At 35.4% G+C, this 24,314-nt stretch overlaps 1 protein-coding gene and 1 long non-coding RNA gene across 2 annotated transcripts in view; one reads left to right on the forward strand and one right to left on the reverse strand.

Moving 5' to 3' along the window:
- Positions 1-941: 941 nt before the first annotated feature.
- Positions 942-2,806, reverse strand: LOC127160201 (uncharacterized). The gene is made up of 3 exons (XR_007826666.1): positions 2,593-2,806; positions 1,854-1,939; positions 942-969 (listed from the first exon to the last, which is right to left on the reverse strand). It is a non-coding gene; the product is annotated as an uncharacterized LOC127160201 (long non-coding RNA).
- A 6,577-nt stretch (positions 2,807-9,383) lies between these two features.
- The window catches only part of LOC127160189 (uncharacterized), a 311,509-nt gene continuing 296,578 nt past the window's right edge, over positions 9,384-24,314 (forward strand). Inside the window, exons 1-2 of the mRNA XM_051102844.1 lie at positions 9,384-9,435; positions 10,207-10,362. Of these exons, the coding sequence (XP_050958801.1) occupies positions 10,263-10,362 (100 nt within the window). The 5' untranslated portion in view covers positions 9,384-9,435; positions 10,207-10,262. The remainder of the gene's footprint in view (positions 9,436-10,206; positions 10,363-24,314) is intronic.

The following is a 24,314-nucleotide window of genomic DNA, read 5'->3' on the forward strand; positions in this document are numbered from 1 at the left end:
ATAATTTCAAAATCATCCTACATCGCTGCAGAAGTACCGACACAGTCTTTGCAAAGTGAACATGCAAAGAAGATCAAACACCCTTAACAAAAAAGGTAAAACAGTGATATAGGACGATTCTGAAGTTGAGGAAGAACATGAGATGGGAGTTTTTCCACATACCCTAACTGTTATGAACCGGAACAAAACAGAGGTTGGGATAAGCAAGATAAGACAAGCATTTGACATCAAAAATATACAAATTGTATTATTTTTATTAAAATAACCAATCGTTACACTAGATAAGACCCTTCTTCCTTGGCTGGGATTGTATACAACTGCATTTGTGATCGTTTGAAGCCGCATTTAAGCTGCATTTTGGAAGTTCAAAATCGGGGCACCATATCAGTCCATTATATGGAGAAAAATGCTGAAATGTTTTCCTCAAAAAACATAATCTCTTTATGACTGAAGAAAGAAAAACATGAACATCTTTGATGACAAGGGGGTGAGTACATTATTTGTAAATTGTTGTTCTGGAAGTGTAGTTCTCCTTTAACCACTGACTAATGATCAAGGGACCTGAGAGATACACACCCATAGTTTAGGTAAATTTATAGTTAAACTGAAGACCTTGATTGGTTTGTTCAGGCGCACTGGACTAGGTTGGAGCAAAACGCATGTAAGTGGACCACGAGAGACAATGTTGAGATCTCCTGAAATATGCTCTAAACATGACAATTCAGAGAGGCAGGATGACTTACAACTCTGGTTTCCAGTCCTGGGCACTGAGGACCAAAGTTCTGCAGAGTTTCTGGTGATCCTTGATCAGCTGCTCAGGTCTGTTTAATTGGTGTTGGAGCTATCAATCCACTGAAAAATAAGAAGCAATATGAAGTCACAGATGCATTTTTATTTATTCTTGTTAGTCTTACTGTATTCTTAAAATAAGTTATCATTACCTTGTGTTTTATTGACGATTTTCAGTCTCTGAAATAGAAAAGTTCTATTAGTTATGAATGGCATCATACCAGTTTTAACACAGTGAGCAAAATGCATACAACATACGACACAATACGACAGAACCTATTATAATCAGTGATGCTGTCTACACTGGATGAGGCACAGCGCAACACTACAAATCCCCGACAGCAAACTGATGCCGCGTTCTACTTACCATGTACTGACACAAAGTTCAAATGATTTTCAATGGTCGCACTGGTTTGCATCCAGCATAGACAGACGATCTACATCACTGTGCATTGCATTCTTGGTTTACAATACAAATCACCAAAGGTTAAAAAAAAAAAAATCTGTTTATGTTAATATTTTTAAGAGCTTCTTATTCTTTATTAGAATAAATGGACTAATGTTTGTATCCCTTGTGTTATTAACATTTGTGGTCAGTTTTGTTTATGTGTTTGAAATAAGTCTCTTATGTTCACGAAGGAAACTGCATTTATTTGATCATGTTTATTACTACAACTTAAAATAACTGTTTTTTATGCAAATACATTGTAAAATGTAATTCATCATAAATAGAATGCGGTAGCAGTTTACTGTATGGGATTTGTCGTGTCGCCCCTCGCCGCATCCAGTGTAGACAGCATCAATGACTATAATGGGTTCTATTGTATTTTGTTGTGTTGTGCCCGGTGTAAGCATAACGATGCTGCAAAATCAGGTTAGATCACTTTTAAAAACATATTGAAATAGAAAATAGTTTAAAAATGGTAATTTCACAATATTACAGTTTTACTGTATTTTATTCAAATAAATGCAGCAGTTGTTGCCATAAAAGACTTATTTCAAATACATGACAAATCTGACCCTTAAACTTTTGAATGGTAGTGTATGTTTGAGGTATTACTTACTGGTCATATGGTTCATAATGTCTAGAGATGTTTTTCGACAGGAGATACGCTCCAACTCTGTTGCACCGCCATTAGCATGGAAGAATCTAGGAAGGAACACAAACAATCTGGAACATAAACAATCTGTCAACAATATTTATTATACAGTGTCAGGTTTATTAGAAGTAAACTATAGCAAAGATGAAATGCAGAAAAGAAAAATAAATAATATATAGAATATACAAAACAATACAACTTAATAACAGAATTTACATTTTTACTTTTACTTATTTAATGCTCATATACAGTGTTACTTATGTTTGTATGTTAAAGTCCTTTTAAAGTAACTAACAAGCAAACAAACATAAAAGTATATAGATACATATAATTTTGCAAAAGAAAATTACAGATGCGTGGTGATATAAGCTAAATATATTATGAAAGATACATATAAAGTAATTTAATAAGCTTTTTCAGATCACCTGTGTTTTTTATATTAAATTGCCTGCAAAACCTTTACAAAAAAAAAACGCAAAACAGCAAGTAACAGCCCAGACTTTCATAAACGAGCTCAAGTCAATAGTTAACCTAATTTACCTCTTATAGTTAGCATTACAGTTCAGATGCTAACAAACTTTTTCTGAAGACAATAAACCATTTCTATGAAGTAAATATTCAACAGAAGTGTGTCATTTACATGAAAGAAAGTGTCAGGAACACATGTATGTACTATTTGTGTAATATTAGAGACTAAACTTACCTGAAATTTGTGAAAACAACAGTGGGAGACGTGTTTTGCTGCTCGAGAGTTGAGTTTCCGCCCCATTTCCATGGTAACTCCTTCAGCTCCAGACTTGAATGTTCAGTGTGCGCACCCATTAAAGCAAGCAGATGTCACGCATAATGTATAAATGTCATCATAAAGTAATATTATCTTATAAAATACATAATGTAAATGAAGTAAAACACTTACTTAAATACATATTTTAAATAAGATAAAACACTAGTGTTTCCCTGTTAAAAGCGACCTCCACCTCAGCAATGCATAGCAATCAGATCTATGAGAAATGTTTAGGTCCACACAGCATATTAATATCATCATACAGTAATATTACACATAATGCAAATTAAGTAAAACACTTTTCCTTGATAAAACCAACTTTCTCATCCGCTCCGCATCGTGATTGAAAGGAAATAAGGTTATCTCTCTGAGAAAAAGTTTAGGGGTAACATTAACATTAATTGCACAACGCTCTCCTCTGAAAAAATAACTTTGAGAAAAGTTTAGCGGCATACAGCACATTAATATCGATATAAAACGAATATGATATTACAAAACACATTTTGTGCATAAGATTAAACACTTTATGTCGTTGTTTCCCGTCCTCATATGCTCCGCATCGCGAGGAAAGAAAATGGCGTCTGTTAAAAATATTTCAAAAGGGTGAGGCGCGCACACGAGGACATATCCCGGATGTGAATTACTACTAAATCCGACAGACCAAACAAAGACCGATTTTCAAAGTCGATTTTGGGGCAAATTTGGACCAAATTTAGACGGACCAAACAAAGACCAATTTTCGACGTTGATTTTTGGGCTAAAAGAAGTCCATGACGGCCGACTTGATTTAGCCCAAAAAATGACGTCCAAATGAGGTCTGGTGCTGGGCGGGAAGGTTTCAAAATTTCAGCAAGAAACATACAGGAGAACTGAAGAAGCTCATGAAATAACTTAATATGCATTTTTTTCCCACAAAATATATTTCACCTATATCACCATGCATCATTATTCTTTTCTTTTTGTTTCTCCAAAGTTATATATTTATTACAGTAATTTTAGGAAACTAAAAACATAGATTCTCTTATCTAGTTGTAGTATTTTATATATTCCGTATATTCTTTCTATTTTCTGCATTTTACCTGTACTTTAGCTTATTTCCTTCTAATAAACCAGCAACTGCATACTAAATATTGCTGTCTCTGTGACAAATTGCTTGTTTTGTTCCTAGATTTTTCCATGCTGATGGCCTGCTGCACATCAACAGACTCGGAGTGAACCTTCTCCAAAGTGCTATAAACCATTGGACTAGTAAGTAAAATCTCAAACATACACTACTGTTTCATAAGTTTAGGTATGGTAAAGTCTTTTCTGCCTGCCACAACTTCGTGTATTTGATTAATAATACAGTTAAACAGTAATATTGTGAAATTAATATAATTTTTAAAATAATTTTGTATTTTTATATTCTTAGAGAAGTCATTCATTCCTGTGTTGCAAAGCTACGTATTCAGCATCATTACTCCAGTCTTCAGGGCCACATGATCCTTCAGAAATCATAAGGTGTGTTCGACTTAACGAGGCGGTACACAGATCGAGCGAAATCTGACGCCAAGTCTCTGTCACGTGTGGCATCAAAGTACCACAATAGTGCTCAGAGAGCAGACAGGTGACTCAGCCGGTGCAGTCACCAAGAGCAGAAAGTCTCCAACTTGAAATGTCCATTTTCAACTCTGTCCCCAACTTCTCTCGGCTAATGTCGTTGACTGCCGCTTGTAGCCATGGCTCAAGTAGAACACACCTATTCAAATATGCTGGTTTGCTGTTCAAGAAACAATTCTGATTATTATCAATGTTGAAAACAGTTCTGCTGCTTCATATTTTTCAGGATTCTTTGACAAATTATTTCTTTAAAAAATTACAGCATTTATTGGAAACAGAAATGTTTGCTCTAACGTTTGATAATGATAAGATATTGATAATAATTAAATGTTTCTTGAGCATTAAATCAGCATATTAGAATGATTTCTGAAGGATCATGTGACACTGAAGCCTGGAGTAATGGAGCTGAAAATGCAGCTTTGATAACAAATTACATTTCACAATATATTCACATAGAAAACTGTTATGTTAAATTGTAATAATGTTACACAATATTATTGTTTTTACATTTATTGTTGACCAAATAAATGCAGCCTTGGTGAGCAGAAGAGACTTCTTTCAAAGATGTAAAAAAAGTTTATGAATTTACAAACTTTTGAAAGGTAGTGCGGTTCCTCCAAATGAATGTTCCTCCCTCTTAAAGGGATAGGTCACCTAAAAATGAAGGTTTTGTCATTAATTACTCACCCTCATGCCGTTCCAAACCTGCAAGACCTCCATTCATCTTCTGAACAGAAATGAAGATATTTTTGATGAAATCCAAGAGCTTTCTCACCCTCCATAGACAGCAAGGGTACCACCACGGTCAAGACACAGAAAGGTAGTAAAGACATGTTAAAATAGTCCATGTGGCATCAGTGGTTCAACTGTAATTTTATGAAGCTATGAGAATGCTTTTTGTGTGCCAAGGAAACAAAAATAATGACTTTATTAAACGATTTCTTCCCTTCTGGGACAGTCTGTTGTCATCATCAAGAGTACCACGATGTATGCGTGTGCTTTCCTTTGCTTGTAAACAAGGCACAGCACATGCATGTACTACGTCAGCAGCATTACACACGTGAGTCGTGATACTGTCTGTACTCTGTAGTTACCAAACACCTCTGAGAGGCTAAAACAGGAACTCAATGCATTTGCAACGCAACAAGAATACAATGTTGGTAAGAGAAAAATTCTCTTTTTTGTTCTTCTTTATTGCACAGACTGATGGCATAAAGATTTATTGTATTATGTTGATCAACAACAAATACATCGCCCCTGCTCACCCCCTCTCCCTCCTTCTCTAACTGAACAGGTGATAAATATTCTCATTCCCACGTAACCCTGTGACTCTCCACCACGAACATGTGACAGAGACAAAAACACGTTAACTTTTTCATGTCCACTACACTCTCCATAATGGCGGCAAACTGTACCAGAAGAAAAGAAATAGAAATCGTTGAATATAGTTGTTATTTTAGCACACAAATGTATACTTATAGGTTCATAAAAGTACGGTTGAAACGCTAATGTCACATGGACTATTTTACAGATGTCCTTACTACCTTTCTGTGTCTTGACCATGGTAGGACCCTTGCTGTCTACGCAGGGTCAGAAAGCTCTCGCATTTCAACAAAAATATCTTAATTTGTGTTCTGAAGATGAACAAAGGTCTTATGGTTTTGGAATGAGATGAGGGTGAGTAATTAATGACAGAATTTTCATTTTTGGCTGAACTAACCATTAAATGATATGAAATGTGTTGTTGTATTTTATTGCTTAACTTTGAAATAGCCTTCCTGATAATTGTTCAGGCGCAATTTTTTAGTTTAAATAAGATTGAAATACACATTTTTAGCCAAGTATTAACATAACACATCTCATAGCACTGCACTACAGTTATATGTGATTAAAGGAAAAGTCCACTTCCAAAACAAAGATTCACATATGGTGTACTCACCCCATTGTCATCCAAGATGTTCATGTCTTTCTTTCTTCAGTCATAAAGAAATTATGTTTTTTTGAGGAAAACATTTCAGCTTTTTTCTTCATATAATGGACTGATGTGGTGCCCCGATTTTGAACTTCCAAAATGCAGTTTAAATGCGGCTTTAAAGTATCCCAGATGTGGTTGTAAACGATCCCGGTCGAGAAAGAAGGGTCTTATCTAGCGTAACGATCGGTTATTTTTATTAAAACAAAACAATTTATATACTTTTTAATGCCAAACGCTCGTCTTGTCTTACTCTGTCTGGACTGTTTTGTTCCGGTTCATGACAGTTAGAGTTTGTCAAAAAACTCCCATCTCATGTTCTCCCTCAACTTCAAAATCATCCTATATTGCCGTTTTACCGTTTTAATTAAGGGTGTTTGATCTTTGCCTGTTCACTTTGCAAGACTGGGTCGGTACTTCTGCAGTGATGTAGGACGATTTTTAAATGATTTTTGAAGTTGAGGGAGAAAATACACTCTGAGTTTTTTTGACATACCCTAACTGTCTTGAGCCAGAATACACAGTTTTCAGCGACAGCAAGGCAAGACGAGCGTTTCAGAATAAAAAGTATTTAAATTGTATATATTTTTTGAAAATAACCGATCGTTTCGCTAATAAGACCCATACCAAGGTTACTAGAGTTTACACCAGCTCCAGATTGGATCCAGCCTCACTTGTGAAGACTTCAGATGATGACAAAACTCAACAAGACTTCAGATGATGGCAACTGGACATACAAAACTGACAAATATTATCCATATATTGCCTTTATGGGTAAGTTTGATGATTTTCAGCCTGCTTTGTATTATTGCAGTTTTTCTAATATCTGTAAATGAACAATATTTAATCTTTCTCTGAGTGATGTGTACCTATCCTCTTTTATTTGTAAGCAACACTCTGCAGGATGACGAAAAAGCAATGACAAAATGGCAAGAACACACTTTTTAGATAATCAAAATGACAAAATGCTGAGTTTTGCTGACAAATAAACTGGGTATCTCTGAGAAAGATCAAACATTGTTCTTTTACATGTATTTCCGACATTGTAACAATACAAAATGGATTGAAAATTGTTGAACTTACCCTTTAATAATCTTGAAGGATAGTGTGTGAGCACATGACTAGAGACTTTAATAATATTAAAAAAAAATAATAAAAAAAATAATTTGTATCATATAATTTCAAACATTTAAACTGCTGTAGTGTTTGCTTGGTTTTTATTTTGTTTATGTCGTTCTTGTATTGTTGTAACTCAGTTTTTGCCATGAAGATAGTCTTAGATTCTGGTGTGGCAATGAAAATAGATAATTACTAGTACTGAACACATGACTTGTTTTATGTTTGAGCTGCTGTCATATGGACATTACTTTGTTGCCAGAAGATCTTCCCCAGTAAGTCTCAGTCACCTCTGGCTGATTAAAGAATATTTTTTGGATTGTAATCCTGAAAAATGCATTTTCTGCAAACCTACTTTGAAATAAGTATTTGAAAAGTTGCTTGTACTTATACAACAGTTAACCATGGTTTTACTATAGTGTGTGTATTAACAAAGTTTAGTTTTTTTTTTTTGGTTCATACCAAGGTTTTGATGCCATGAATGATTTTGAATGCCATTCTACTATAGTTATATTGTAGTAATACTACAGTAAAACTGTGGTAACCATGACTATAGTAACCATAGTTTTTAAAATCATGGCAAAATTTGTAGTAACTGTGGTTTTACTGCAAATACTGTAGTAATGGTTATTTTTGTACTTACTATGGTTTTACTGCAACAGTCATAGTTAAACCATGGTTGATTTTGTTTTTAGCATGGTTTTACTGCAAATGCTGTGGTAAAACCATGGTAAATCTTTGAAAGAGTATAAATTGAATGGAATGCTTCTCCTTTGTATGTCACTTTTGATAAAAGCATCTGATAAATGTAAATGTATTTGTATGTTTAATATGTTTATTGAAAATATTAATAAATTTGCAGCTGTTATTGAGAGTGGTGTGTGTTGTTTTATTATAAACCAGTGGCTGCTGCTGCGGGTGATCCTAATATAACGATGAGCAAAACGCCAGTGAGCACACACGTAGAGCAGCCGGGATTTACGGCTGCATCGACCAAACATCGGCCGGAAGTCATCTGCCATCAAATGCCGACGTCGCGGCGATATCTTGCCGATTAGCAAACGCTCCCTGAGCAACATCGTGCCGATGGAATTTTGTAAATCGGGTCGACGTCGGCCTAACGTATGTGTGCTGTTAGGGCTATGTGGTCAGGGAGGGCCCCTTGCAATAAACTGGGCTCTGGAATGTGCTGTCCACTACAACATACACATTGCACGGTGATATGTTGGAAGTATTTTACTGTTTAGTATATATATATATATATATATATATGTTATTGTCTCAAATGTATAAAACTCTTCATAAATAGGTCAGAATGTATGCAGTCACAACAAACTGTTGCACTTTCTAAATAACCATAAAATACAGAACAAATAGCTGTGCAAGGCAACTTGTAAACAATTGTGCAAAATTGAACAGCATCTAAAAGGCAACTACATTTTGTCAATCATTTTTTTCAAAGAGACCCAAGAGCTTCTCAGTCTTGGCCTTGCTCTTTTTGTGCCGTTTCTGCTCCTTATAGGACTAAGAAGTCCACGATGGGATTTGTTTTCCTCTTTCTTTTGCTGAGTGGAGTTGGGGGGCTTCAAATCATACACAGTCAATATTATTAGTCAATATTATACGCACAACAAATCATTCATTAGACACTACAGTGCACTACAGTGTTCAGTGCACGTAAAATCAGAAAAAAGAATGTTTACTGTATATAGTAATCATTTTGCAATAATAAAAAAAGAAAAACATACACACACTCACACCTATGTTTGATTACCAGTTGTATAACCACAGTTGTACTACAAATAGCATGGTTAAATTATGGTTAGTGTAGCAGAGCCATAGATAATTTTTTGTATTTGGGAAAAAAATAAATGGTTAGACAAGGTTCTAGCCAACATGTATCTAATCAATAATTCGACTATAAATAACTCTGCCATGTTGTTTTTTTTTTATCTGCGTGTGTTTTATGTATTTGAAATGCTGGCGTGTGAACAGTACTTTTATTTTGGTATGGCGCGTTGACGTCATAAGGCAGCGTCGCGCTCCCGCCTCTGTTGTGATTCGGCTCAAGAAAGGTTTGTGTTTTCAAACATTTACAGTGTTTAAATCAATGCAACCCATCGAGTGTGTTTTGTAGTTTTTACAAGCGATGTAAAGTTAATTAATTAATATTGACTGTAACATTGAAATGCTTTGTTTAACGTTTATGCAGGTTATTTTGAGCGAGTAACGGAATTAAGAATCAGTTCATCATAAACAGAAACTCCGAGTCAATTGAATCATTTGCCTCCCAAAATGATTCTCTGGTTCGAATCGCTCGATTCAGCGACACATGCTGGACAAAACAGTAGAAAATACAAACGCGTGTAATAATGACAACTTTTACAAATCAATAGCAAATGTTCTGATAAAAGTGCAATCGATTAAATGCAATATTAATGTAAACAAATACATAAATATGAAATGTCTGTATAGTTTATGTTCTTGCTTTAATTTGTCTTACCAGTTTTTAGTGTTTTTGTCAAATTATGGCCTTGTTTCACAGACAGGGCTTAGTTAAAGGCAGGATTAGGCTATAGTTTTAAATCATTTAAGAAGTTTTTATAAATGTCACTTAGAAAAAACAACATTGTTGGTGAGCATCTTAAGACAAAACAAAAGCATTAAGATCAGTCAGTGCAAGTTCCTTTCAGTTGAAACAGCTCAGTCTGTAAAACCATAGGTATGTCATTTTAAGACATGTTAATTATCACTTTAAGTCCCTTACTGGTGTGCTGAACACTGAACCAGGGAGCTGACTGAGATTTAATGCTGAGATTTAGATTGGATTGATTCTTCTTTGTTAGTTATTGTCCAAACACAGAGAAAAAGCTCATGCTGAGATCCACACACTATTATAAAGATGGCGTTGATTAAGGAGGAGATTGAAGACGTGAAGATTGAAGATCTGAAGACTGAAGAAACAGACACAGTCAAACATGAAGATACTGAGGAACAAACAGGTTGGTTTTCATTCTCATTTGATCATTATTATGCCAAGCTCTACAGGAATGCATGATCATTTTGAAGCATGTCCAGGGTGTAAAATACTTCAGAAATTTAACTTAATCACTGTACTTATTACTTTGGGGAATTTGCATTTCACTTAAGCACAATTTCAATTTAAACTTTTTGTACTTGGTTTTATTTTTGAAGAAAAACTCACACTTTTTATTCCTTACAATTTAATTTCAACTTGAAGTCACATTTTTTTGTATTTTATTTTCAATCATCTTACACACCTTAAATATGATAAACAGAACCTCAAACATGAGTGAGAACCAATGGTGACTGTGTTCATGGTCTGAGGAAGCAGATTCCCCTAACTTGAAATTTTATTCATTACTTTTTATATAATCATAGCTGTCGATGTAGTATAATGGCTGAATGCACAAGATTAAGTACCAAAAATATTTTGTAATATTTTGGTTGCATTGCTCTTTCTTTCTGTCTTTTTTTCTTTTTTTAAATTAAATATTACAATTCTCCAAAAATAGTTTAAATGAACACTGTGTTAAATGAATTATAATTAATGTTTAGTGATGTTCTTACCAGGGTGTGCATAAGTGGGATGATATTGAGTAATAATTAAGGCTGTCAATGAACTATTTTGCAGAGATGCACCGATACTGAATTTCTCTGCATACCGATTATTCATAATGATATCGGTTGATACTGATAGTTTGATTTTCTTAAGGGGAAAAAAATCTGTCCTAACTGATGCTGTTAAGGGGCTCTAGACTGCGACAGTTTTTTGAGAATGTGTGAGTTAAACTTCGACATGATCGCATTTGTGCCAGTGCATGGTCTGCTGTGCTCCATGCTTAAAGCATGCACTGCAGACGGAGCAGCAGGAGATTTTTCTCATCACGTAAAGTGAGTGAGAAAGGCGCTTTCAGTGCGAGTGATTTGGAAGCAGAGCCTGGTTTATACTCGCCACGTCAGCACGAGCAGCAAAAATAAGGCAAATACAAACGATAGCGGACAGGATGGAGGATTTGTTTTTCAAGCGAAAGTAAAATAAAAGACCTCTTCTTAAACCAGAGAAGGTGAACATGTTGGTTTTGTCTTTGCTGTTTGTGTCACGTTATGCTATGGAGTAGGGGTGGGCGATATGGCAAAAATATCATATCACGATTTTTTTCAGAAATATCACGGTTCACGATTTTATCACGATTCTTTGTCATGTTGGTTTTACTATGCAAATTGTCTGAGCAGTACAGCCAAACTAATTTAATTTTAAAAACAAAGACTTTCAAAGTAGCAAAGTATAAAATAATTCATAATTTAATAAATAAATAATAATAATAATAATAATAAAACAAACAGCAGATATTTAGGCCAAAGTGAGCAGAGATAAAAATCTTTGTTATTATTTTATCTTTGATAAAGAGAAGATAAAAACAAAGAATACAAACAGTGCTTTATTTTTCAGGTACAGGTGTATTTAGCAGTAGCATTCAAGAAATTGAATTAACAAATATAAAAAGTGAAACACTATATACTATATATACACATCAGTTGTACACTGATTCTTATTAAAGCAACTGTATTAAAGTTCTTCAGTCAAGAGCAGTGAGTGTTTTTTCTCTCTTTTTTTTTTTTTAATAACAATTAAAAGAATAGTTCACCCAAAAATAAAAATTCTGTCATCTGTCTGTCGATTCTGTCATACTGTTTTATTTTAATACCATCATTTACTCACTCTCAGGTTGTTTTAACCCTGAATGAGTTTCTTTTTTTCTGTTGAATGTTGTCTATTTGATCATTTCTATAACTAAAATCAATGGGGACCAGCCAATGTTTGGTTAACCACATTCTTCAGAATATAATACAGGTTAAAACATGTAAGTGAGTAAATAATGACAGAATTATAATTATAATTTTTGGGTGAACTATCCCTTTGATAACAAGCGGCAGCATGTTTAGTACTGCCCCTTTAAGAGCTGCGCATCTAATATACAGGCAGGCATCCTGTTTTTTTCTTTTCTCTCAATTCAATTGTTTACTTTTACTTTAGACATCTATAAAGCTTCTATAAACTGTTTTTATACGTAAACCTTGTGTGTTTTGGCAATAGTAGCGTAATCGGACGTGATACATAACTTAGTCAGTAATTAGGCGCTATGTAACAGTATTTTAATGTGTATTTCAGGTGTACGCGCAGTGGAAAAGCGCATGAGGGAACAGCAAGCGAATGAATTTTTTTTTTAACTGGCAAGACTTTAAAGCAGATAATGTACTTTTGTGATTGTGAATAAGTGCAGTGTCCCGTGAGTGTAACTACCGCTGAGTTAACACTGAAGTGAATGTATGTCACGTTGTACAGTATATTGAGACGGAGGCACCAGAACTGCAGCTGAGAGAATAGCACGATACTACGATATTTCTCAAAAAGCAGATCGTGGAAACATTTTTATCGTCCACGATCAAAAATCGCCATATCGCACACCCCTACTATGGAGGGTTTCTTAAAATGTTATTTGATTCCTAAGCGTATATAAGTTAGTTTGTATTTCAAGTAGGGATGCACGATATTATCGGACTGATATCGGAATCGGCCGATAATGACTTTAATTGTAAATATCGGCATTGGCCCGATATGAAAAATTATGCCGATATGTCTTGCCGATAAGATGAATATGTTAACTCACATGTGCTGAGGGTGTGCTAGGGATTAGATCATGTCAGCAGTGTGGCTCATTCTTGAAGCAAAGTTTTGACTGAATGAGGAGTAGATTCACTGATTTGGATTGCTGCATTTGAACTGAGGAGAAAGCGCACCGTTGTTCCATTTGGGATCATTTAGTGTTGCCTGTTTCATATCCAGTCACTAGATCACTAAATGCACATTTTAAATGGTCTTTGTTGTATTTTGAAACACAATGGCTATGTCTGCAAATGACATGATCTGTATTTAAAATAAAACGATCCCAAACGTAATTCTCTTTCTCCGGCGGCGCAACGGCAAAGCCCAATGTTGAAACATTTTTACGTGAATATTATGACACAAGTGAGGTACAAAGCATTCTTTATAAGATAAATAATTGGTTAGCAGGCAAATGTTAGTAGCGACCATGCTGTTGGATTCATGTCGTTCGAGCCCATACATTTAAAGCCTATGTGTCCTGTTTTCCCGGTTGGTCATGAATTGCCACAAACGTAATAATATTTATAGTTTCTTTTCACAAATCATCCCCGTCTCACCCTTTAATTTCGCAGGTTTATTTTCTTGTCATTTACTTTTAATCCATGTTGTCGTATTATTTATGGTGGTAAACTGCGGGTGGGAAATAAAATATTTCGTGGCAATAAATTAAGAACTTGTTAATACGACTTTTTAATTTGTGCCCTCATTTTATAAATTAATAAATTAATAAATCGTTGGAACGCATTAACAAGTTGTAGGAAATAATTATGTCCTGTTCGTGTCCCGCAGCCCTGTCAAAGCGCAGTGCACCTATAAAATAATTATAAATTATAATTAAACATGACTTAGTGACTACATTTCTATTACTTTCCATGTTGAATGCCTTTGTATTGCAGGGCTCTAGACTGATCAAAACGGTGACAGTTTAGGTAATTTTATTTATTTGTTTAAATTTTTTTTGTGCAAGTTAAAACTTGACGTGGTCGCATTTGTGCGAGTGCATGATCTGCAGTGCTGAAGCGTCTGCTCCGTACAGCGCAAGTTACAAAGCCGTGGCATATTCAGGATTTCACTGATCACGCAAAGAGTAGTTTTCGTTGTGAGCGCTTCGGGTGTAGAGCCTGGTTTGTATTTGTAGGGTGAGCACGAGGGAGGTGGTGATAGCAAAAATTACGCGACTATTCTGGAAATGATGGCGGACGGAGGATTTGGTAGGGTAAAAGACGGCTTGTTAAACCAGAGAAGGTGAACATGTTGGTATTCTTGTGCAGAAAAAAGTGTACTGTTTTGCCAGTTGGTCACGAATTGCCACATAACTTAATATTTTTCTTCTCACCGTCTCACCCTTTAATTTCGCAGGTTTATTTTCTTGTCATTCACTTTTAATCCATGTTTTCGTATCTCTTACTGTGATAAATTGTGGGTGGAAAATAAAATATTTTGTGCACTCTAAAAAGTGCTGGGTTAAAAAATAATCCAACCTTAACCCAGCCGCTGGGCAACTATGGGACAGAACACGCGTTGGGTTGTTTTGACCCAAGTGCTGGGTTTAACCATTTGACCCAACCAGTGGGTCACATTAACTGTGTTGCTGGGTTAAACATTAATCATTGGGTTATTTGTTGTCTTATTGCCTTGCTTCCTTTATATTTACCAATAATAATAAAAATTACAAAAGAATATAAAATTATTATTGCTTTTCTGTAATACAGTTAGAAAAACACAAAAAATGCAACTGTAAACATCAATTTAATGAGATTTATTTCTTTTTAAAACAATTTTCAAATGGGTGCAGCTGTCAAACATTTTATCTAACCATTACAGACACACAAAACAACAACTTTAGTAGATCAGTTACTTTAAAACACAAAACTGTGTAAACTAGGCACTGTAGATTCTGATTCTTTGTCAACATTGCAGCAGCAGAACACTCAAAAATTAATTATGACCACATGAGAATTGTTCCAAAAATTGTGCTATTAAACTAAGCCAATGTGTCCACCAGACAATACATATGACAATTTAAAACATGTTACAGGTGGTCAGAAAAAACTGTTGGCCTTAAAAAAAATAAAAATAAATAAATAAATAAAAATCACACATGAAGACTGTCCATCAGTATAATATACTGCAAGAGTCCGCTTCAGTGGCACAGCCCGTAACAAAGGCGAAGGTCTGGGATTTCATTGTCTCGTCCCCAAGGCACAAATCCACCATGCTGGTCCCCACCTGTTAATTATACAACGCTTAGGCCTGAAAAAATTCTCATTTTAGAAGAAAATTTCAAACTGCGCATTTTTAGTCTTTTACATCTGAACACTTCATACAGTGGTGGCCAAAATGATTGGAACACTAGTATTTTCACCAGCTAAACAATTGTTTTAAGTCAGTGATTTCTATTTTTTGCTGTAGTGTGTCAGTGGGAAATATCAGTTTGCATTTCCAAAAATTCATTATATATACAGTACTGTGCAAAAGTTTTAGGCCACTAGTATTTTCACCAGCTAAAAAATGGTTTAAAGTAAGTTATTTCTATCTTCTGCTGTAGTGTGTCAGTAAAAAATATCGGTTTACATTTCCAAACATTCTGTTTGCCATTAATTGTAATAATCTAGTGAGAATTTTGTTTGCACAAGGAGCCTGACAACAGCCAGTGCTCCACACTGATCTAATCTCATCATCATCCAGTCTGTCTGGAATGACATGAAGACACAGAACAAACTGAAACAGAGTAAATCCAGAAGAACTGTGGCAACGTCTCCAAGATGCTTCAAGAAACCTACCTGCAAAGCTACCTGAAAAATTTTGCGCAAGTGCACCTAGGGCAAAAGCTGCTGTAAACGCAAAGAATGGTCGCACCAAATGTTGATTTCATTTATGACAGCATCCTTATTTTACAGCATTTTTACACAAGTGCCTTAAACTTTTAAACCATTTTTTGCAGCTTTGCAGGTAGGTTTCTTGAAGCATCCTGGAGACTTTGTCACAGTTCTTCTGGATTTAGTCTGTCTGAGTTTGTTCTGTTTCTTCATGTCATTCCAGACAGACTGGATGATGATGAGATCAGATCTCTGTACAGAGCACTCGCCGTTGTCAGACTCCCTGTGCAAACAAAAATCTCACTGTATTATTACGATTAATGGCAAAATGAATGTTTGGAAATGTAAACTGATATTTCCTACTGACACACTACAGCAAAAGACCGACTTTAACTGACTTTAAACCATTTTTAGCTGATGAAAATACTAGTGGCCTAAAACTTTTGCACAGTACTGTATATGTAGAAAAAGTAAAACAAAACTTACGGGTTTGTATGTCAATGAATGGCTTCCAGAATTCTGTGGTTGTGGTTCTGTGGACCCTTCCTCTAGAATGGGCAGGACTTTGAAAGCACTCTCCCCTTTAGCATCTAAACCATAAAAATAATACAGTGCAAACTGTGAAACTTATCTCATAATCAAAACAACACACTGAAACACTTTCATATGAAAATTTCTTCATTCCTTTAAATAATGAAATTATAAAAAAAAATATATATATATCTAATGGTATTAATGCAAATGAATCCCCACCCCCATTCAACTACTGCAGGTTAAGTTTAGGTATGTGGTGGTATTCAAGGATGTAGAATATGCTCATGCAGAACAGCCAATACACAAACTAATAAGCAACTAGTTAAGTGTTACTGTACCATTGTATTTACAGTTGAATTTTGTTTCTATAGATTGACATATTATAAGAAATACCTTACCTGAAGTCATGTCACCCAGCTCTACAAAAAGCCTCTGGATGTAGCTTCCTGAAGTACTGTGAAATCTGATCAAATTTGAAAAACAAACAAACAAAAAAAAAACCCCACAAATGGGGTTAAATAAGTTAAAGCTTTAGATTGATTGTTTGATTTTATTGCCATAGCAGTACTATGGTTATTTTAATGAAAAGATCAAATTCTGAAACAAATCATAGTTATTGAATGTTACTTCAAAGGTTTTAACCAGGGTATCAAGCTGCCTTTCCGTCAACTTCTCTATTTCAAATCTGTCCATCTGCACCAGCAAGAATCTCACATATCTAGAATGAAATTTCAGATTTAGAAAATCAGAATTTCACAAAACTGTTTTTACAATGACTTCTTTTATATAGAAAGCAGGTTAATGCGTTTACATGCAGCACAATCATTTAAACACAGATCAGGTGATCACGTGATTCTCCGCAGTTTCTGATTAAATCGGTCGGGTTTTCTCTGAACAGGCAGCATCTGGGTGGAGGAGTGGACGGAGCGGGCGCATTTAGGCGCAATCATCAAATATATTTCAAAGGAAGCCCGCGCAACTGTTCTGACCGCATCACTGTCGTTACCGGGTGTTTTTAGGGAATATTTGTATATACTCACATGCGATTAAATTAGTGGACTGTCACGATTTTGGCTAATGCAGGACACTACTCGATGCGCAACAGAGGGGATTTAGAAGTGGGTACACCCAAAGCCATCTGATAAAGAAGTGGACATAAGCCGTATACCTGCACTACACCACTGCTTATAGACCACGAGAGTTAAAGTAAGGTGAATAGCGTAGCTACTGCAGCTACCTGAGGGGAAAAAAGAGCGCGAAAATGCACAACATAAAAATGACGGATCTATCGTTGGATTCGGCACGTCGCAGACATTGACTTGAAAAAATATGCCCTTAAAAGATCAATTTTAGTACGAAATGACATAATTCTGACAAAACATTAGAGTTGGGGTTTGTGTTTTTAAGTCTTGTCCAGTAGGCTATTTGAAAGCTGACGGGTTTATGCGCGCACACACTCAAAGCGCGCTCACAGAACGCGCCTCTCAGTCAGTGTGCGAATACAGAGTTCTCTTTCGCTTCTAATAGGGTCTGTTATTGCTACACACATGCTCGTATTGGAGACTATTCAAGTAAATAAAGTCTGTTTTGTCTTAAGTAAACCTGAACAGTTGGGAGAAATACTGATGCGCCAAAATATGTGATCTGTGCGTCAGATCTTAAAGCGACAGCAGCGTAAACCTGCTGCCGCCGACCGCGTCAAACAATAATCAAACAACAAAAGAAAAAGACAAAATCACTCACTTTTCCTGACTGAATCACTGCAGTATACAGTGAAAATTTTGCAGTTTTATTTTAACATTTATTAGCATATTTATTAACATATATTTCTTAGCCTTTAGATAGACCTACATAATATGTATAATATATATATATATATATATATATATATATATATATATATATTTCTATTTTTAGAAAAATATTATTTCATTTGTATTTTTGATAAACATATTTATTTATCCTTTTGTTTGTAAGTGTAATTATTCGCAAACTTTTATTGTAAGGACGTGACAAAGACATGGTCAAAGGCAGGCAGGGTAACAACAGCAGACAGGTTACAGCGAGACAAGAGTTTCAATCCAGCGGCGAACGTTATCCGAGAGGGGCTAGGCAAGAGAGTGGTTCAAAACAACAAGGCAAACAAGGTAACTAGACGGGGAAAACTTTGAAAGATAAACAATACAATACAATACTCGGCGAAGGAAGACCGGGGTATTTATACAGTCTCTGATTGGAAGGAGGAAGTGCAATGGCTGATGGGGAGTGTAGTCCGGGGTGTTTGCGTGACAAAACTTCTGGTGGTGAGCGGTCCGCAGCTCACCGACCAGATCTTAAGTAGTAGTAAGCTTAAGAATGTTTTACTTACATTAGTTGATTAATTTTTGCTGTATTAAAACTGTTATTATTTTTTAAACATGGTCGCAGTTTCTGGCTTCAAAGAAAAATATTTTTTCTAACATCTTTGCAGCAGTAGTTTTAATGGGTTCAAAACCATCTTGGGTGTGCATGATTTTCTAATAAATTAATGGCACATCATCAAATTTTCTTTATATAATGTAATTTATTGTAATTAATGTAACTATAAATGCATTCAAAAATAAAACAGGTGTGAGTTTGCTGTGACTTATGGAAGGTATATGTAGGGCTTTATACACAGTGTATTGTAAAGACTAGGTTTATCCCTCACAGCCTCATTTTCATCCAAAAAAAAAAAAAAAAGTAATATAAAACCCAAAACACACACAGCCACAATCAGAAATAAAAGAGATGCATTTTCTGCTCTTAAGGTCCCATTCACCAAGATACCTACTCCTTTACCCCCACCCTTGAATTTATACATTTACTATATCAATGAATAAAGTCAAGTCCCGCCCTATAATTTATCACATTCTAAAACCTGTTTCACTCTGAAATATGTCAGAAGACATAAGTCAGCTATAACTTTTGTTACATGACTTTAAGTTTGCTAAGCAGACCACAACACTAATTATGAGATGTTGTAAAATCAAAATGGCAAGATCCACTAGAGGTTTGCTTTTCTTTGCTTTTTGCTTTTCAATTGACATTGCGTTTTACTAGTTGTAAAGGTTAAAAACAGGTGCCCAAACTCGGTCCTGGTCCTTGGTTTGCTCCAACTTGCCTCAACACACCTGCCGGGGGGTTTCTAGTATGCCTAGTAAGAGCTTGATTAGCTGGTTCACGTGTGTCTGATTGGGGCTGGAGCTAAACTCCGTAGGACACCGGCCCTCCAGGACCGAGTTTGGGAACCCTATGGGTTAAAACAATGTTAAGATACTGACAAACAGTAGTATTTACTTGGACTTGGACTCGACTCGGACTCGGCCCTTTGGGACTCGGACTCGTCCCGGACTCGACTGGTTAAAGACTCGGACTCGACTTAGGTGGACTCGAACCCAACACTACAAAACATTACAAAGCCATACGGTATGCAGACAGTAACTGAACTCACCCTGTATTTCTAACCTATGCCTGGTTTCATGAAGCGTTAAAAAAGGGACATGTGTGCTGTATATGGATAAAAGTTTGCACGTGCACACACACAACTTTTATTTAATGATAAAGCGATTGTTGAGGCAAAAAGTACCTCACTATAGGCTGCTACTTAACGTTCGTTAATCATTAACAGAATAAAACGCTACCCCGCACAGCGACATATCAAATATTGCATTAAACAGTGAAATCACTGTGCTTTAAACCACAACTTATTAAAAAATAAAGGTAAATAATCATATAATCATACTAACTTTCCGTATAATCCTGCTTGCTGCGAATTTCGTGACTGCCTGACGAGGAGACGAGTGAAGAATCCAGAAAGTTCGATGAAGTGGAAAAATAAACAAACCGGTCTTGTCTGGCTCACGGGCTCCTGTCTCTGAATCATTGCTTCAATCTGGTCATTCTGCTGTTCCTGAGGCTGATTGCTCTTGGAACCAAGGGTGCATTAATAGTTCCTCAAAACAATTCAGATCTACATGATCAGTGTTCTTGCACCAGTTGATAAGTTCCTCGTTTTCTGTATGAGATTTACATAAAAAGCTAGTTAGTCATGACCACGCAGTTGAGCTGAAATACAGCTTTTAACAATATGGTTAATCGAAGGTTAACTACCGTAAATTATTATTTTAAATAATCCTCAGATAATGTTTAGTGGACTGCAATCAACATATATTCTCCAAGATTATAAACAGTGTTACTGTCATAGTGTTGTTAGTGCCATATCTTACCTTCAGGTATACCTTTGTCATCTGAATATACCAGCCAGCCCAGAAGCTGGCCGAGAGAGTACATCATTTCACTGAGGGCTTCTTGTGAAGGTATCCTGGTTTCAGGATCCGTGTACTCATCTGGTTCTGTAAGCAAGAAATATTTAGTGTTGAGCCAACAGTTCAGCAGTCAATCACGTTCAGTGGAGAAGAGCTAAAATCCATACGTTTGCTAACTAGGGGTTTGTTACTTCTTCTCTCTGCTCTTGTTTTCTAGTCTCTACTTAGGAGTCAGTCAATAATATGTGCAAAAACACTAATAAAATAATCAAAGACCAAAGGGAAACTTACCATCGATTCGTTTTCCACCTCCAAAGTCAATCAGCTTGACCTTCAAGGATGCTGCATCGACCATAACGTTACACACATGCATGTCTAGATGGCAAACCCCATGTTCTGCACACTCCTTTACGGACTGGACGATCTCAACCATTAGTGTCCGCGCAAAAACTCTCTTGTAAGGGTCCAGTATTGTCAAGGAACGACGCCAGTGTTGTAAAGGTCTCCAGGTATTCCATAACCAGAACAAGCGTTTTTGAGTCTTCAAACCACTCAAACAGCTCTACAATATGAGGGCTGGGAGGGTCTTTCACTAGACTCATCAGGACCACTTCAAGGGGGAGCTTGCAGGGATAGCCAGGCTAGAGAAAAAGTGTTCAACTGTAGGTTAGCTGGATATCTATTTAATAATGTCATTTGTTATTAGACATTATCTACAGGGTCATTTACACATCTTTGCTTAGGTACACATCTTAGAGCATAGGTAAGCTTGTTTTATACAACAACAAAACATGTATTATATTGAACTGTTTTAAACAGTGGACACAGATCTATGCTGATCTGCAGTCAGTGCATTTAGGAAACAAAGAGGAAAAAAAGAGAAGTGCTGTCTACCTTCTGGCCATCAGATTTTTGAACCGCCATTTTGACCTGGCCATAGCATCCCCGTCCCAGATCACCGCCAAGATCGTATTTCAAATGTACTGTAAGACATATGACAATATATGTTAATATAAGCAAAACTGTTGTTGTGCCTGAAAGAACAGATCAAAAATCCATGTAAAAGAATGTGTATGGGTTTTTAAAAAAAGTTAGTTATTCTTCAATGAAATGACATTAATGAAAATCAGCTACTACTTCACTCAAAAAAATTTCAGCCCTTAACGTAATTCAATTATGTACATCTTTTCCATTCATTTAGATGACATAGTTTTAATTTAAACAGATCAAGTAAACTTAATGTGATTCAAATGCATCAGTCTTACGTAAATGAAACGGGTAAAGTTGACGTAATATTTCCCAGTGTTAAACAAACCCTGCTCAGTGTTCATGTGTTTCCACACTACAGAGTGTTCAAGTAGCATTGACACAGTGTTGGAGTTAAGGAGATCATTATGTCATGATTGACCAATAATGATCAACACCTGCTGTTTACAAGCAGAATCACAGAAGGAAAGAGAATCACAAGAATCAGCCACAGACAAAGATAAAATGAACTTAAATAAATAAAGACATCAAATCTCTGATTAAACAACTTCACAAACAACATTACAGATTGACTTGATTTCTGTAATATATCCACTAATATTATTTGAGAACATCTAAACAGAGGTTTAGATGTTTTATTAAAAAAACTTTTCATTTGACCTCACCATCATGGTGAACAAGGTTTACTTTAGTTGGGCTCTGGACCCTTGTCTTTCTTAGTTTAGTTTTTTTTTTCTCTCTTTAGTTGCTGTATTGGTGTTTGTAGAACACATTTGTTATAGCAACAAACAAACAACAAGAAAAAAGAGTTTTATTAAATGTTCTTGGTTAATTATTATTGATGTACACCTTCAATAATAATTAACCAAGAACATTTAATAAATCATCATCCAGTGGCCTAATTTGCTGATATCGTTCTGTGGTTTACCTTTTGGTTTCATGATATCTACAGTAGTCGCATGAACTGTTACTATTATTACTTCAAGATCTCCAGTGTTACTTAAACACACACAGACATCAAGAATTAGCATATGAATCTCAACAATGGTGACATTCAACAGCTGCATGCTGGGAGTCATTGGTGAGTTTTATAATCTGCTGTTACCCAGCATGCAGCTGTTGAATGTCACCATTGTTGAGATTCAAATGCTGTTTCTTGATGTCTGTGTGTGTCAAAGGGACACCGTAGATTTCAAAGTTTAATGTATAAGATAAACTATAATAGATAATCCATAATAGTTCATACACCTGTTGTAAACATTATGAAAATAATAGACTAACCGCATGAGATCAGTGCATCAGGCCACTGGATGATAATGATTTCACAACCAAAAAAAATTTACCAAAAACACCAAATCAGACCTTTTTTTTTTTTGACTTTTTTATTTTGTTGTAATAGATGTGTTTTATACACACAATTACAACAGCCAAAAAAAAAAAAAGTCAAGAGTCCAACTAAAGTAAACCCTGATCGCCATGATGGTGAGGTCAACTGAAACTTAAAAAAAAAAAAAAAAATAAAACAGAGGTTTAGATGTTCTCAAATAATATTTGTAGATATATGACAGAAATCAAGCCAAACTGTAATGTTTGTGGAGTTGTTTAATCAGAGATTTAATGTCTATTAAATTTATTTAAGTTCATTTTATCTTTGGCTGTGGCTGATTCTTGTGTTTCTCTTTCCTTCAGTGATTCTGCTTGTAAACAGCAGGTGTTCATCATTATTGGTCAATCATGACATAATGATCTCCTTAACTCCAACACTGTGTCAATGCTACCTGAACACTCTGTAGTGTGGAAACACATGAACACTGAGCAGGGTTTGTTTAACACTGGGAAATATTACGTCAACTTTACCTGTTTCATTTACGTAAGACTGATGCATTTGAATCACATTAAGTTTACTTGATCTGTTTAAATTAAAACTATGTCATCTAAATGAATGGAAAAGATGTACATAATTGAATTACGTTAAGCGCTGAAATATTTTTTTGAGTGTACTGTCCTATCACAATAAAAGGCATAAATAGCCCCAAAAAATAAGTAAACAAATAAAAAAGTCTGAATTTGTGGTGGCTGTGCTTTAAATTAAATTATTACACAGCACAGACTATTTGTGGCAATTTAACTTGGTGCTATATGCTTGATAATTTTTCTTGACGGAAGCTTTGAGTTTGGTTAGCTAATAAAATATTAAAGTTTAATGCAATATTATCTGTACAATTTCTTAATTCTGTCATCCTGGCATCGTGGACTTGCTCTATTGTTTCATACAAAAGGCAGCTGCTGCCATTTTTTTTTTTTTGGTATATTGTAATAGATTAGATAGATAACTAACATACTACTTACTTATTTATATTTTAGAATTATTTTAATTATTATATATAGAAAAGTAATTAAAAGTGATAAGTTACATTAATAAAGTAATTGAAAAGTTACATTACTTATTACATTTTAAATCAAGTAACTTGTAATCTGTAACCTATTACATTTCCAAAGTAACCTTCCCAACACTGGTTGTGTCTGAGCACATGGCTCTGTTTTTGTTTGTGTTTGCCATGTGATGCCCTTGTCCTGCATCCTTGTTACCCGTTGCTACGCCCCCTTGTTTAGCTCTAGTTTGTCTGAGTGTTGTCACC

Source organism: Labeo rohita, unplaced genomic scaffold, assembly GCF_022985175.1.
Source record: "Labeo rohita strain BAU-BD-2019 unplaced genomic scaffold, IGBB_LRoh.1.0 scaffold_30, whole genome shotgun sequence".
NCBI classification, from domain to species: Eukaryota; Metazoa; Chordata; class Actinopteri; order Cypriniformes; family Cyprinidae; genus Labeo; species Labeo rohita.